General features: G+C 49.0%; 2 protein-coding genes across 2 annotated transcripts in view; one reads left to right on the forward strand and one right to left on the reverse strand.

Annotated features, from left to right (window-relative positions):
• Positions 1 to 2,432, forward strand: part of LOC310966414 (mediator of RNA polymerase II transcription subunit 15-like) — a gene marked incomplete at its 5' end in the record, with an annotated part of 4,986 nt that extends 2,554 nt beyond the window's left edge. Inside the window, 2 exons of the mRNA XM_083941004.1 lie at positions 688 to 786; positions 893 to 2,432. Of these exons, the coding sequence (XP_083797130.1) occupies positions 688 to 786; positions 893 to 1,029 (236 nt within the window). The remainder of the gene's footprint in view (positions 1 to 687; positions 787 to 892) is intronic.
• A 1,401-nt stretch (positions 2,433 to 3,833) lies between these two features.
• On the reverse strand, positions 3,834 to 13,323 carry thoc6 (THO complex 6). The gene is made up of 13 exons (XM_083941003.1): positions 13,231 to 13,323; positions 11,529 to 11,620; positions 11,378 to 11,442; positions 11,177 to 11,280; positions 9,087 to 9,124; positions 8,954 to 9,002; positions 7,143 to 7,214; positions 5,950 to 6,052; positions 5,825 to 5,874; positions 5,347 to 5,409; positions 5,156 to 5,266; positions 4,935 to 5,063; positions 3,834 to 3,940 (listed from the first exon to the last, which is right to left on the reverse strand). Exons 1-13 carry the CDS (start codon positions 13,243 to 13,245, stop codon positions 3,860 to 3,862), a joined length of 972 nt encoding a protein of 323 aa, XP_083797129.1. The 5' UTR covers positions 13,246 to 13,323; the 3' UTR covers positions 3,834 to 3,859.
• Between the last annotated feature and the right edge of the window lie 713 nt (positions 13,324 to 14,036).

Below are 14,036 nucleotides of genomic sequence, written 5' to 3' on the forward strand. Positions count from 1 at the left end.
GTTGGGTTGGTGGTGGTTGGTTGGGGTGGTTGGTTGGGGTGGTGGGTTGGTTGTGGTGGGTTGGTTGTTGGGTTGGGAGGGGGAGGAAGTAAGGGAGGAGGAGTAAGGGAGGGAGGGAGGAAGTAAGGGAAGGAGGGAGGAAGTAAGTTTGTTTGTTGTTGTGACCTGTTTGTTGTTGTTGACCTGTTTGTTGTTGTTGACCTGTTTGTTGTTGTTGTTGACCTGTTTGTTGTTGTTGTTGACTGTTTGTTGTTGACCTGTTTGTTGTTGACCTGTTTGTTGTTGTTGTTGACCTGTTGTTGTTGTTGTTGACTGTTTGTTGTGTTGTTGTTGACCTGTTTGTTGTTGTTGACCTGTTTGTTGTTGTTGTTGACCTGTTTGTTGTTCTTGTTGACCTGTTTGTTGTTGTTGACCTGTTTGTTGTTGTTGACCTGTTTGTTGTTGTTGTTGTTGACCTGTTTGTTGTTGTTGTTGTTGTTGTTGACTGTTTGTTGTTGTTGTTGTTGACCTGTTTGCTGTTGTTGTTCTGTTTGTTGTTGTTGACCTGTTTGTTGTTGTTGTTGACCTGTGTGTTGTTGTTGACCTGTTTGTTGTTGTTGTTGTTGACCTGTTTGTTGTTGTTGTTGTTCTGTTTGTTGTTGTTGTTGTTGTTGACCTGTTTGTTGTTGTTGTTGTTGTCGTCCTCAGATGATAAGAACCTCCCCAGCGTTCCTCCTCTGCAGCTCAGCGTTCCTGCCGATTACCCGGACCAGAGTCCGTACTGGGCCGACGACGGGGACCAGTACGGTGAGACGCCCCTCCCCCTCCTGCTCCGTGTTCTCTACCTGTTTACTGATGCTTGATGATGTCATGACCTGTGATGACCTCATCACTGTGTGCCCCCCCCCCACAGGTGCCAACAGCTTCCTGCAGACGGTGCACAGGAACATGACGTCCAAGCTGCTGCAGCTCCCCGACAAGCACTCAGTGACGGAGCTGCTCAACACGTGGGCCCAGAGCGTCCGCCAGGCCTGCCTGTCCGCCGCCTGAGGCCCCGCCCACCACCTGAGGCCCCGCCCACCACCACCACCACCACCGCCTGAGGCCCCGCCCACCGCCACCACCGCCAGGCCTGCCTGTCCGCCGCCTGAGGCCCGCCCACCACCACCGCCACCGCCAGGCCTGCCTGTCCGCCGCCTGAGGCCCCGCCCACCACCACCGCCAGCGCCGCCTGAGGCCCCGCCCACCGCCTGTGACACAGTAACCCACCTGTCTACAGCCGAGTTTCAAACATTTCAATATTTAAAACAAATAAAGAAAAAATTAATTTCATAAGATTTAATAAATTTTATTAAAACGAAAAACAAACAAAAAAATAAATAAATGAATAAATAAATAAGCCCTGAACGCCCCTGGTCCCTGAACGCCCCTGGTCCCTGAACGCCCCTCGTCCCTGAACGCCCCTGGTCCCTGAACGCCCCTGGTCCCTGAACGCCCCTGGTCCCTGAACGCCCCTGGTCCCTGAACGCCCCTGGTCCCTGAACGCCCCTGGTCCCTGAACGCCCCTGGTCCCTGAACGCCCCGGGTCCCTGAACGCCCCTGGTCCCTGAATGCCCCGGGTCCCTGAACGCCCCTGGTCCCTGAACGCCCCTGGTCCCTGAACGCCCCGGGTCCCTGAACGCCCCTGGTCCCTGAATGCCCCGGGTCCCTGAACGCCCCTGGTCCCTGAACGCCCCTGGTCCCTGAACGCCCCGGGTCCCTGAACGCCCCTGGTCCCTGAACGCCCCGGGTCCCTGAACGCCCCGGGTCCCTGAACGCCCCTGGTCCCTGAACGCCCCGGGTCCCTGAACGCCCCGGGTCCCTGAACGCCCCTGGTCCCTGAACGCCCCTGGTCCCTGAACGCCCCTGGTCCCTGAGCGCCCCTGGTCCCTGAACGCCCCGGGTCCCTGAACGCCCCGGGTCCCTGAACGCCCCTGGTCCCTGAACGCCCCTGGTCCCTGAACGCCCCTGGTCCCTGAACGCCCCTGGGTCCCTGAACGCCCCTCAGCCCTGGTGCATTGTGGGTCCCTGAACGCCCCGCAGCCCTGGTGCAGTGTGGGTCCCTGAACGCCCCGCAGCCCTGGTGCATTGTGGGTCCCTGAACGCCCCTCTGCCCTGGTGCACTGTGGGTCCCTGAACGCCCGCAGCCCTGGTGCACTGTGGGTCCCTGAACGCCCCGCAGCCCTGGTGCATTGTGGGTCCCTGAACGCCCCTCAGCCCTGGTGCATTGTGGGTCCTCGCGCTGTAAATAAACTAAAGTGTCGTTTCTCCTGAAGTCTCCCCTGCTCCTGAACGCACCTCGCTGGAGGACTTCCTGTCGGGGTGACGTCGTTTTGTACCACAGAAAAGAAGAAGAAGAGAAACATAAATGTATTTTTTTCATAAATAAACTTTTGAGTTGAACTTTTTAAAAATCTGAAACTCGACGACTTTTTATTTCAACACGTTAAAAAAATATTATAAATTATTTAAATTTAATAAAACTTTACATTTATGGTTTTATTTTATATTTAAACATGTTTTTATAAATTTATATAACTTTATATTTAAACATTTATTTATATTTTATATAACTTTATATTTAAACATTTATTTATATTTTATATAACTTTATATTTAAACTGCATTTAATCTAATTTACATTTCTTATTATTAAAAATATTCTTTATTTATTTAACTTTATTTTTATTTATATTGAAACATGTTTTTATATTTATTTTGCTTGTTTATACATTTGTTATTTTTTTTAAATTTAATTTTCATGTTTATAAATTATCTAACTTGTTTATTTATATTTAAACATGTTTTTATATATTTATTATTATTTTTAAAAATATTCTACATTCATAGAACTTTATATTTATTTATATAAATAAAGTTATATTGTATAATTAAAAACATGTTTATTACTAAACATGTTATTTTTTATTCATTTTAAATTTATTCTATAATAAAACTTTATTTATAGTTTTCTTGTTTGTTTGCTATAAAAATATATTTAAAGTTTTATCATTTATATATTTTTATAGCAAACAAACACATTTATACAGTATTTAAACTTTATATATATTTATATTTATTTACTGTATAAAAATATAAATATAAAGTTTAACGTTCAAACTCTTTTGGTGAAACTTTTTTAAACGTTTTTATTTTTTATATTTAAACTAAAAAAGTCAAAGGAAAATAAATAAACACGTTTATTTTAAAATTAACTCCATAATTTATTTATTATTTATGTTTCACACATTTGGTTTTTGGATGTTTTTATATTAATATAAAATATTTAAAATTAAAGTTAAAACATCCAAAAATTTAAAGGTAAATAAATATTAACTTTATTAATTTAATTCCCAGTTTATTTATTATTAATGTTTTACACAAAAATATATTTTATATTTATAATAAAAACATAAAATGGAAAATTTCAAAGTAAATAAAGAGAATAAACTTTATTAATAATTTTCCAATTTATTTATTATTAATGTTTTATATATAAATACATATATTTATATTTATATACATTTAAAACAATAAAATGGAAAATTTGAAAGTAAATACGATTAATTTTAATTATTCCCAAATTTAATTTATTAATGTTTTAAATATTTTTATATATTTAAAATATTAATAAAATGGAAATTTGAAAGTAAATAAATAAACAAATAAACTGTTTCCTTTTGTTTCTTATTAAATATAAAAACATTTAAAGACGAAAATAAATAAATAAATAAAGAATCTTTTAAAAACAGAAACTGTTTTTATTGATTTTATTTCAAACACATTTCACGTCATAAACACAGACTTTTATTTTGGCGGGTCACAGGAAGCAAAAAAAAATTCAGAAACTCAGAGAAAAAGTTTTATACGACAAATTTGTGAAGACGTCGATGTGATCGCTGCCCCCCCCCACCGTCAGCACCTGAGACACACACACACACACACACACACACACACACACACACACACACACACACACACACACACACACACACACACACACACACACACACACACACACACACACACACACACACACACACACACACACACACACACACACACACACACAAAACCAACATGATGAATTAAAGACGTGAGGAGGTTTTTCATGCTGCGCTCTCAAACGGCGTCTGATCAAACAAACGTAGCCCTGTTTTTATCCACGAGGACGGCGTCCTGAGAGTGAACGCCCTCTTAGACTCCCCCCTCCCTCCCTCCCGCCCTCGTAGATGTCGCCCGCCCTCGTGGTCGCCGCCCTCCCCCCCTCGTGGACGCCTCCCTCCCTCGTAGATGTCGCCCGCCCTCGTAGACGCCTCCCCCCCTCGTAGATGTCGCCCGCCCTCGTGGACGCCTCCCCCCCTCTCGGACGCCTCCCGCCCTCGTGGACGCCTCCCCCCCTCGTAGATGTCGCCCGCCCTCGTGGACGCCTCCCCCCCTCTCGGACGCCTCCCGCCCTCGTGGACGCCTCCCCCCCTCGTAGATGTCGCCCGCCCTCGTGGACGCCTCCCCCCCTCTCGGACGCCTCCCTCCCTCGTAGATGTCGCCCGCCCTCGTGGACGCCTCCCCCCCTCGTAGATGTCGCCCGCCCTCGTGGACGCCTCCCCCCCTCTCGGACGCCTCCCGCCCTCGTGGACGCCTCCCCCCCTCTCGGACGCCTCCCGCCCTCGTGGACGCCTCCCCCCCTCTCGGACGCCTCCCCCCCTCGTAGATGTCGCCCGCCCTCGTGGACGCCTCCCTCTCTCGTGGACCCCTCCCCCCCTCGTAGTCGCCCCCCCCCCCCTCGTAGACGCCGCCCCCCTCGTAGACGCCTCCCTCCCTCTCTCGTGGACGCCTCCCTCTCTCGTGGACCCCTCCCCCCCTAGTAGATGTCGCCCGCCCTCGTGGTCGCCGCCGTGATGCCTTCAGGGACTCACCCGGTGCTCGGTGCTGTTGGTGTTGAGCTGCAGCGTGTTCAGACTCTGAGGAGTGCACGGGATCTGAGCTTTGACCTCGCCGCCCAACAGGCAGTGGGACACGGACGGGCCGTCGCCCACTGCCAGGATCTAAGGGAGGAGGAGGAGAAGAAGAAGCGTGTGAGCGTGCTGCCGCCCCGGCATCAAACACACGGACCCTGACCCGTCGTCCTCGCTCTCACCATGTCCTGGTAGAACGCCGCCTGTCTCTGGCAGCCACTCAGAGGGAAGACGGAGGTGGGCGACATGGAGCGCAGGTGCCACAGCGACAGAGACGGACCCCCGCCACACAGCTGAGAGACAAGCCGCACAGTGAAGCATCATGGGTAATCTACCCTCCTGCTCTAATCACACACACACACACGTCTCTCACCATCCAGTCGGAGTCCGTCGTCAAACAGCTGATCCATTTACCGAGGTGAGGCCGCGCACACACCTGCAACACACCAGAGAGAGAGAGAGTGTGTGTGTGTGTGTGTGTCTCTGTGTGTGTGTGTGAGAGTGTATGTGTGTGAGAGCGAGAGTGTGTGTGCGAGAGTGTGTGTGCGTGTGTGTGTGTGCGTGTGTGTCTCTGTGTGTGTGAGTGTGTCTCTGTGCGTGTGTCTCTGTGTGTGTGTGTGTGTGTGTGTGCGCGTGTGTCTGTGTGTGTGTGCGTCTCTGTGTGTCTGTGTGTGTGTGTGTGTGTGTGTGTGTGAGAGAGAGTGTGTGTGTGTGAGAGAGAGTGTGTGTGTGTCTGTGTGTGTGTGTCTGTGTGTGTCTCTGTGTGTGTGTGTGTGTGTGTCTCTGTGTGTGTGTGTGTGCGCGTGCGTGTCTCCGTGTGTGTGTGTGTGTGAGTGTGTGTGTGCTCTCACCTCGTACTTGTGCACGTCGATGCAGTGCACGCTCTGACTCGTTCTCGTGTCTGTGAAACAAAAACTTTATTAATATTCAGAACAAAAACAAACGGAGCAGAAACAAAATGGCCGCCGTGACTCACCCCACACCCTGACGGCTCCGTCCTCCCCCCCCGACAGGACCTCCGCCTCCCGCTCCCTCACGCTCACACAGTGCACGTAGTCCGAGTGACCCTGCAGCACCGCCTGGGGCACAAAGGGGTGTGAGGTGGGGCAACAGTGGGGTGACAGTGGGGTGACAGTGGGGTAACAGTGGGGCGACACTGGGGTGACAGTGGGGTGACACTGGGGTGACACTGGGGTAACAGTGGGGCGACACTGGGGTGACAGTGGGGTGACACTGGGGTGACAGTGGGGTGACAGTGGGGTAACAGTGGGGCGACACTGGGGTAACAGTGGGGCGACACTGGGGTAACAGTGGGGCAACAGTGGGGTGACAGTGGGGTGACAGTGGGGTGACAGTGGGGTAACAGTGGGGCGACACTGGGGTAACAGTGGGGCGACACTGGGGTAACACTGGGGTGACAGTGGGGTAACAGTGGGGCGACACTGGGGTGACACTGGGGTAACAGTGGGGCGACACTGGGGTAACAGTGGGGCGACACTGGGGTAACAGTGGGGTGACAGTGGGGTGACACTGGGGTGACAGTGGGGTAACAGTGGGGCGACACTGGGGTAACAGTGGGGTAACAGTGGGGCGACACTGGGGTAACAGTGGGGTAACAGTGGGGCGACACTGGGGTAACAGTGGGGTGACAGTGGGGCGACACTGGGGTAACACTGGGGTGACACTGGGGTAACAGTGGGGTAACAGTGGGGCGACAATGGGGTAACACTGGGGTGACACTGGGGTAACAGTGGGGCGACACTGGGGTAACACTGGGGTGACAGTGGGGTAACACTGGGGTAACACTGGGGTAACAGTGGGGTGACACTGGGGTGACAGTGGGGTGACACTGGGGTGACACTGGGGTAACACTGGGGTAACACTGGGGTAACACTGGGGTGACACTGGGGTAACACTGGGGCGACAGTGGGGCGACAGTGGGGCGACAGTGGGGTGACACTGGGGTGACAGTGGGGTAACACTGGGGTGACAGTGGGGTAACACCGGGGTGACAGTGGGGTAACACCGGGGTGACAGTGGGGTAACACCGGGGTGACAGTGGCGTGACAGTGGGGTGACAGTGGGGTGACACTGGGGTGACAGTGGGGTGACACTGGGGTAACAGTGATGATGTCACGCCTCAGACAGGAAGTGGTGACCCTGACTGACCTTGAAGACGCCGTGCTCCAGGTCCAGGACGTGCACGTTGTTGTCTCCTCCCCCGGCGACCAGACTGTTGTCCTGGAGACAGAGAGCGGCAGACGTCAGCACCACGGTAACCACGGTAACCACTGTGACCACGGCAACCACCCTCAGGTACACCAGCGCTACATTCATCATGTTTATGGACAGATGGTGGAGGAGGTCTGGTCTCTGTCAGGGGTCTGGTCTCTGTCAGGGGTCTGGTCCCTGTCGGGGGTCTGGTCTCTGTCGGGGGTCTGGTCCCTGTCGGGGGTCTGGTCTCTGTCGGGGGTCTGGTCTCTGTCGGGGGTCTGGTCTCTGTCGGGGGTCTGGTCTCTGTCGGGGGTCTGGTCCCTGTCGGGGGTCTGGTCCCTGTCGGGGGTCTGGTCCCTGTCGGGGGTCTGGTCTCTGTCGGGGGTCTGGTCTCTGTCGGGGGTCTGGTCTCTGTCGGGGGTCTGGTCCCTGTCGGGGGTCTGGTCCCTGTCGGGGGTCTGGTCCCTGTCGGGGGTCTGGTCTCTGTCAGGGGTCTGGTCCCTGTCGGGGGTCTGGTCCCTGTCGGGGGTCTGGTCCCTGTCGGGGGTCTGCTCCCTGTCGGGGGTCAGGTCTCTGTCGGGGGTCTGGTCCCTGTCGGGGGTCTGGTCTCTGTCGGGGGTCTGGTCTCTGTCGGGGGTCTGGTCTCTGTCGGGGGTCTGCTCCCTGTCAGGGGTCTGGTCTCTGTCGGGGGTCTGGTCTCTGTCAGGGGTCTGGTCCCTGTCGGGGGTCTGGTCCCTGTCAGGTGTCTGGTCTCTGTCAGGGGTCTGGTCCCTGTCAGGGGTCTGGTCTCTGTCGGGGGTCTGGTCTCTGTCGGGGGTCTGGTCCCTGTCGGGGGTCTGGTCTCTGTCGGGGGTCTGGTCCCTGTCAGGGGTCTGGTCCCTGTCAGGGGTCTGGTCTCTGTCGGGGGTCTGGTCTCTGTCGGGGGTCTGGTCCCTGTCGGGGGTCTGGTCCCTGTCAGGGGTCTGGTCCCTGTCAGGGGTCTGGTCTCTGTCGGGGGTCTGGTCCCTGTCGGGGGTCTGGTCCCTGTCGGGGGTCTGGTCCCTGTCAGGGGTCTGGTCTCTGTCAGGGGTCTGGTCTCTGTCAGGGGTCTGGTCCCTGTCAGGGGTCTGGTCCCTGTCGGGGGTCTGGTCTCTGTCAGGGGTCTGGTCCCTGTCGGGGGTCTGGTCTCTGTCAGGGGGGTCTGGTCCCTGTCGGGGGTCTGGTCTCTGTCGGGGGTCTGGTCTCTGTCAGGGGTCTGGTCCCTGTCAGGGGTCTGGTCCCTGTCGGGGGTCTGGTCTCTGTCAGGGGTCTGGTCTCTGTCAGGGGTCTGGTCTCTGTCGGGGGTCTGGTCCCTGTCAGGGGTCTGGTCTCTGTCGGGGGTCTGGTCTCTGTCGGGGGTCTGGTCTCTGTCAGGGGTCTGGTCTCTGTCGGGGGTCTGGTCTCTGTCGGGGGTCTGGTCTCTGTCAGGGGTCTGGTCCCTGTCAGGGGTCTGGTCCCTGTCGGGGGTCTGGTCTCTGTCAGGGGTCTGGTCCCTGTCGGGGGTCTGGTCCCTGTCGGGGGTCTGGTCCCTGTCGGGGGTCTGGTCCCTGTTGGGGGTCTGGTCTCTGTCAGGGGTCTGGTCCCTGTCGGGGGTCTGGTCCCTGTCGGGGGTCTGGTCTCTGTCAGGGGTCTGGTCCCTGTCGGGGGTCTGGTCCCTGTCAGGGGTCTGGTCTCTGTCGGGGGTCTGGTCTCTGTCAGGGGTCTGGTCCCTGTCAGGGGTCTGGTCTCTGTCGGGGGTCTGGTCTCACCCGGGGGTTCAGGGCCATGGCGTTGATCTCGGGGATCTCCAGACTGGACCTGAGGACACAAACCTGCGTCAGCGCTCGTTCTGTTCGTTCGTCAGAACTTCGGACGAATGACGACAGAAACAAAGAGTCTCACTTGTAGTTCGGCCTCTTCGTCCACAGAGATTTGACGTTCTGCGGAAACGAGAGTCCAACATTTACGTCAAATACGTGACAAACGTTAAAAAACGACAAAAAAAATCAACTCATGGCTCTCGGAAACGATCGTAAACAAAGTCGTAACTTTGAGGCTAAAGTCGTAACATTTAGAGACTAAAGTCGTAACATTTAGAGACTAAAGTCGTAACATTTAGAGGCTAAAGTCGTAACATTTAGAGACTAAAGTCGTAACATTTAGAGACTAAAGTCGCAACATTTAGAGACTAAAGTCGTAACATTTACAGACTAAAGTCGCAACATTTAGAGACTAAAGTCGCAACATTTAGAGACTAAAGTCGTAACATTTAGAGACTAAAGTCGTAACATTTAGAGACTAAAGTCGCAACATTTAGAGACTAAAGTCGCAACATTTAGAGACTAAAGTCGCAACATTTAGAGACTAAAGTCGTAACATTTACAGACTAAAGTCGTAACATTTAGAGACTAAAGTCGTAACATTTACAGGCTAAAGTCGTAACATTTAGAGACTAAAGTCGTAACATTTAGAGACTAAAGTCGCAACATTTAAAGACTAAAGTCGTAACATTTAGAGACTAAAGTCGTAACATTTAGAGACTAAAGTCGTAACATTTAGAGATTAAAGTCGTAACATTTAGAGACTAAAGTCGTAACATTTAAAGACTAAAGTCGTAACATTTAGAGACTAAAGTCGCAACATTTAGAGACTAAAGTCGTAACATTTACAGACTAAAGTCGCAACATTTAGAGACTAAAGTCGCAACATTTACAGACTAAAGTCGCGACATTTAGAGGCTAAAGTCGTAACATTTAGAGACTAAAGTCGTAACATTTAAAGACTAAAGTCGTAACATTTAGAGATTAAAGTCGTAACATTTACAGACTAAAGTCGCAACATTTAGAGACTAAAGTCGTAACATTTACAGACTAAAGTCGCAACATTTAGAGACTAAAGTCGCAACATTTAGAGACTAAAGTCGCAACATTTAGAGACTAAAGTCGCAACATTTAGAGACTAAAGTCGCAACATTTAGAGACTAAAGTCGTAACATTTAGAGATTAAAGTCGTAACATTTAGAGACTAAAGTCGTAACATTTAGAGACTAAAGTCGCAACATTTAGAGACTAAAGTCGTAACATTTAGAGGCTAAAGTCGTAACATTTAGAGACTAAAGTCGTAACATTTAGAGACTAAAGTCGTAACATTTAGAGACTAAAGTCGTAACATTTAAAGACTAAAGTCGTAACATTTAAAGACTAAAGTCGCGACATTTAGAGACTAAAGTCGTAACATTTAGAGACTAAAGTCGTAACATTTAAAGACTAAAGTCGTAACATTTAAAGACTAAAGTCGTAAGATTTAGAGACTAAAGTCGTAACATTTAGAGACTAAAGTCGTAACATTTAGAGACTAAAGTCGTAACATTTAGAGACTAAAGTCGTAACATTTAAAGACTAAAGTCGTAAGATTTAGAGACTAAAGTCGTAACGTTTAGAGACTAATGTCGTAACATTTAGAGACTAAAGTCGTAACATTTACAGACTAAAGTCGCAACATTTAGAGGCTAAAGTCGTAACGTTTAGAGACTAATGTCGTAACATTTAGAGACTAAAGTCGCAACATTTAGAGACTAAAGTCGTAACATTTAGAGACTAAAGTCGTAACATTTAGAGACTAAAGTCGTAACATTTAAAGACTAAAGTCGTAAGATTTAGAGACTAAAGTCGTAACATTTAGAGGCTAAAGTCGCAACATTTAGAGGCTAAAGTCGTAACATTTAGAGGCTAAAGTCGTAACATTTAGAGACTAAAGTCGTAACATTTAGAGGCTAAAGTCGTAACATTTAGAGGCTAGAGTCGTAACATTTAGAGGCTAAAGTCGTAACATTTAGAGGCTAAAGTCGCAAATTTTCGACATGTGTTTGTTTTGTTTTCTGGCTCCTCGCATAAAAACAAAAGTCTGCGACTAAAGCTGAGCAGGTGAACGTCCGATCTAACGTAAGAACGCGTGTTCCCGTTTGTCGTGGTTTGTCGTGGGAGCGCCGGCACCTTCTTGATGAGCTCGCTCCAGCTCCAGCAGCTGATCTCTCCGTTCCCGGCGCTCAGGAGGCGACAGTCGGTGGAGAGGAGCGCGAAGACGGGGCCGTCGTGAGCTGGAGGAGGAGCGCAGGTGTTAGTACACACACACACACAGGCAGACACACACACACAGGCAGACACACACACACACACACACACACACACACACACCTGTGAAGGTCAGGACGGGTTTCTGACTCAGTGCGGTGGCGTCTGGACTCAGAGCCGCAGACAGGCTGCAACACAAACACAATCATTATTAATAAGTTTATTATTGTTGTTATGGTGACAGACGTGGTGGCGGCGGGCGCGGGGTTCGAACCTGAACACGGCGATCTCCCCGTAGTTGTTCCCAGCTGCCAGGAAGCGTCCGCAGGGAGAGAAGCTCTGGGAGAAGACGGACATGTGGAGGAGCTGCAGGACGACAGGACGGAGTCAGGAGCGTCTGCAGCAGCTCTGAGTGTGTGTGTGTGTGTGTGTGTGTGTGCAGGACGGAGTCAGGAGAGTCTGCAGCAGCTCTGAGTGTGTGTGTGTGTGTGAGAGTGAGTGTGTGTGAGTGAGTGAGTGTGTGTGTGTGAGTGTGTGAGCCTGAGTGTGTGTTTATGTGTGTGTGTGTGTGTGAGTGTGTGTGTGTGTGTGTGTGAGTGTGTGAGCCTGTGCGTGTGAGAGTGTGTGAGTGAGTGTGTGTGTGTGAGTGTGTGTGTGTGAGTGTGTGAGCCTGTGCGTGTGAGAGTGTGTGAGTGAGTGTGTGTGTGTGAGTGTGTGAGCCTGAGTGTGTGCGTTTATGTGTGTGTGTGTGTGAGCGTGTGAGAGTGTGTGAGTGAGTGAGTGTGTGTGAGAGTGTAATGCAATTAAGGAGAGATGTCAGAGTGAGGGGGCTGCCTGTGACCAGCGCCCTGAGCAGTTGGGGGTTCAGTGCCGTGCTCAACAGCATCTCGGCAGTGCCCAAGAGATGAACTGGCACCTCTGCAGCCACCAGTCCACACTCCATACATGGTCCACACACAGGGACTCGAACCAGCGACCCTCCGGTTCCCAGCCCAGTCACCTGTGGACTGAGCTGCTGCCGCCCTGAGAAGTGACTTTAACGTCCTCACGGAGTCAAATAACACACAACTGAATCAACCACAAGATTATATTCAACACACGAGTCTGAAGCTCCACTCAGTGGGTTTATTCACATTAATCCTGCTGCTTATGAACTTATAACGGATTTAATCAGCAGCCGAATTCACCGGAACTGTCTCTTTAACATGTTTGTGTTTACATTTGTTCAACTTTCAGAGTTTTCTCCTGATAAACAAAAAAAAACATGAAATCAGCAGAAATCTGAGCAGAGTTTGGTCTAAACAGCAACAACACAAGTCAGGATTCATTCACTTTAAGAGTCTTTTTACGTGTTATAACTTATTCACACAGGAGCCGAATTCACCAGGAGTGTCTCTTTATCATGTTCATGTGTTTTAATGTGTTTAGATATTTAAAGATTTTAATTTATAAGCACAAAAACATTAAATTAGCAGAATTCTGAACGGAGTCTGGTCTGCAGCGCTCACTTCCTCTAAAGACCAACAGACAGAAAAGTGGATTTTTTAACCTGAAACTTGATTAAAACTTATTTAAGCAACAGCAGAATTATTCAGAACTGACTCTTAAACATAGAAATGTGTTTAAATTAAAGTTAAACTGTGTGAACGTTTTAATGAATGAGCAGGAAAATGGGAAATTAGCTGAAATCTGAACGGAGTTTGGTCCAAACTCATTCACTTTAACAGTCTTTTATCGTGTTATAACTTATTCACACAGGAGCCGAATTCACCAGAAGAGTCTCTTTATAATGTTAATGTGTTTTAATGTGTTTAGATATTTAAAGATTTTAATAAATAAGCATAAAAACCTTAAATTAGCAGAATTCTGAATGCAGTCTGGTCGCGTATCAACACAAAGCGGAGCGGGTTCAGTGTAAATGTGATTAATTGTGTTGAGTTTATTAATAATAATAATTATTAATATTAATAATTTACCTCTACGGGACCCATCCTGCTCTCAAACGCCGCGTGCCTCGGGAAACGTCGCTAATTTAACGGAATAACCGCGGACGATGCGACGACGCGGCGGGGCGCGGGAGTGTGACGTCAGCGCCGCCGCAAGGGACTCAGGGAGATGAAGTTCACAGCAGGGGTGGAACAGTTATCACGCGTAAACACATGAAATTACACATAAAACAGATGATAAAGTGTGAAATATTGTTTATTTATTTAATGATGATTTGATTATTTATGAACTTTTGTTTCCCCGTGTTTTTATTTTTCATATTTTATTGTTTTTATTGTTTTTTATTGATGCTTCTTGTTTGTTTTTTATCCACTTTGCTGCTTTAATAAAGAAAAGTCTAAAAAATGAAAATCTGATCTTATTGAGGCTGAAATATGTAAATAAATAAAAGAAGATATAAAGAGATTCAATTATATCAAAATAAATGACAATAAAAACACTTTAAATGGATTTTTCATTCCAAATGTACAGTTTTCTAAATTTGATTGTTTATATTTAATACATCTGTGTGTGTGTGTGTGTGTGTGTGTGTGTGTGTGTGTGTGTGTCTCTCTCTCTCTGTGTGTGTGTGTGTTTCTGTGGGTGTGTGTGTGTGTGTCTCTCTGTGTGTGTGTGTGTGTCTGTGTGTGTGTGTGTGTCTCTGTCTGTGTGTGTGTGTGTCTCTGTGTGTGTGTGTGTGTGTGTGTGTGTGTGTGTGTCTCTTTGTGTGTGCGTGTGTGTCTCTGTGTGTGTGTGCGTGTGTGTCTCTGTGTGTGTGTGTCTGTGTGTGTGTGTG

The sequence above is a fragment of the Echiichthys vipera genome, assembly GCF_963691815.1.
Source record: "Echiichthys vipera genome assembly, contig: SCAFFOLD_85, whole genome shotgun sequence".
Taxonomy (NCBI): domain Eukaryota; kingdom Metazoa; phylum Chordata; class Actinopteri; order Perciformes; family Trachinidae; genus Echiichthys; species Echiichthys vipera.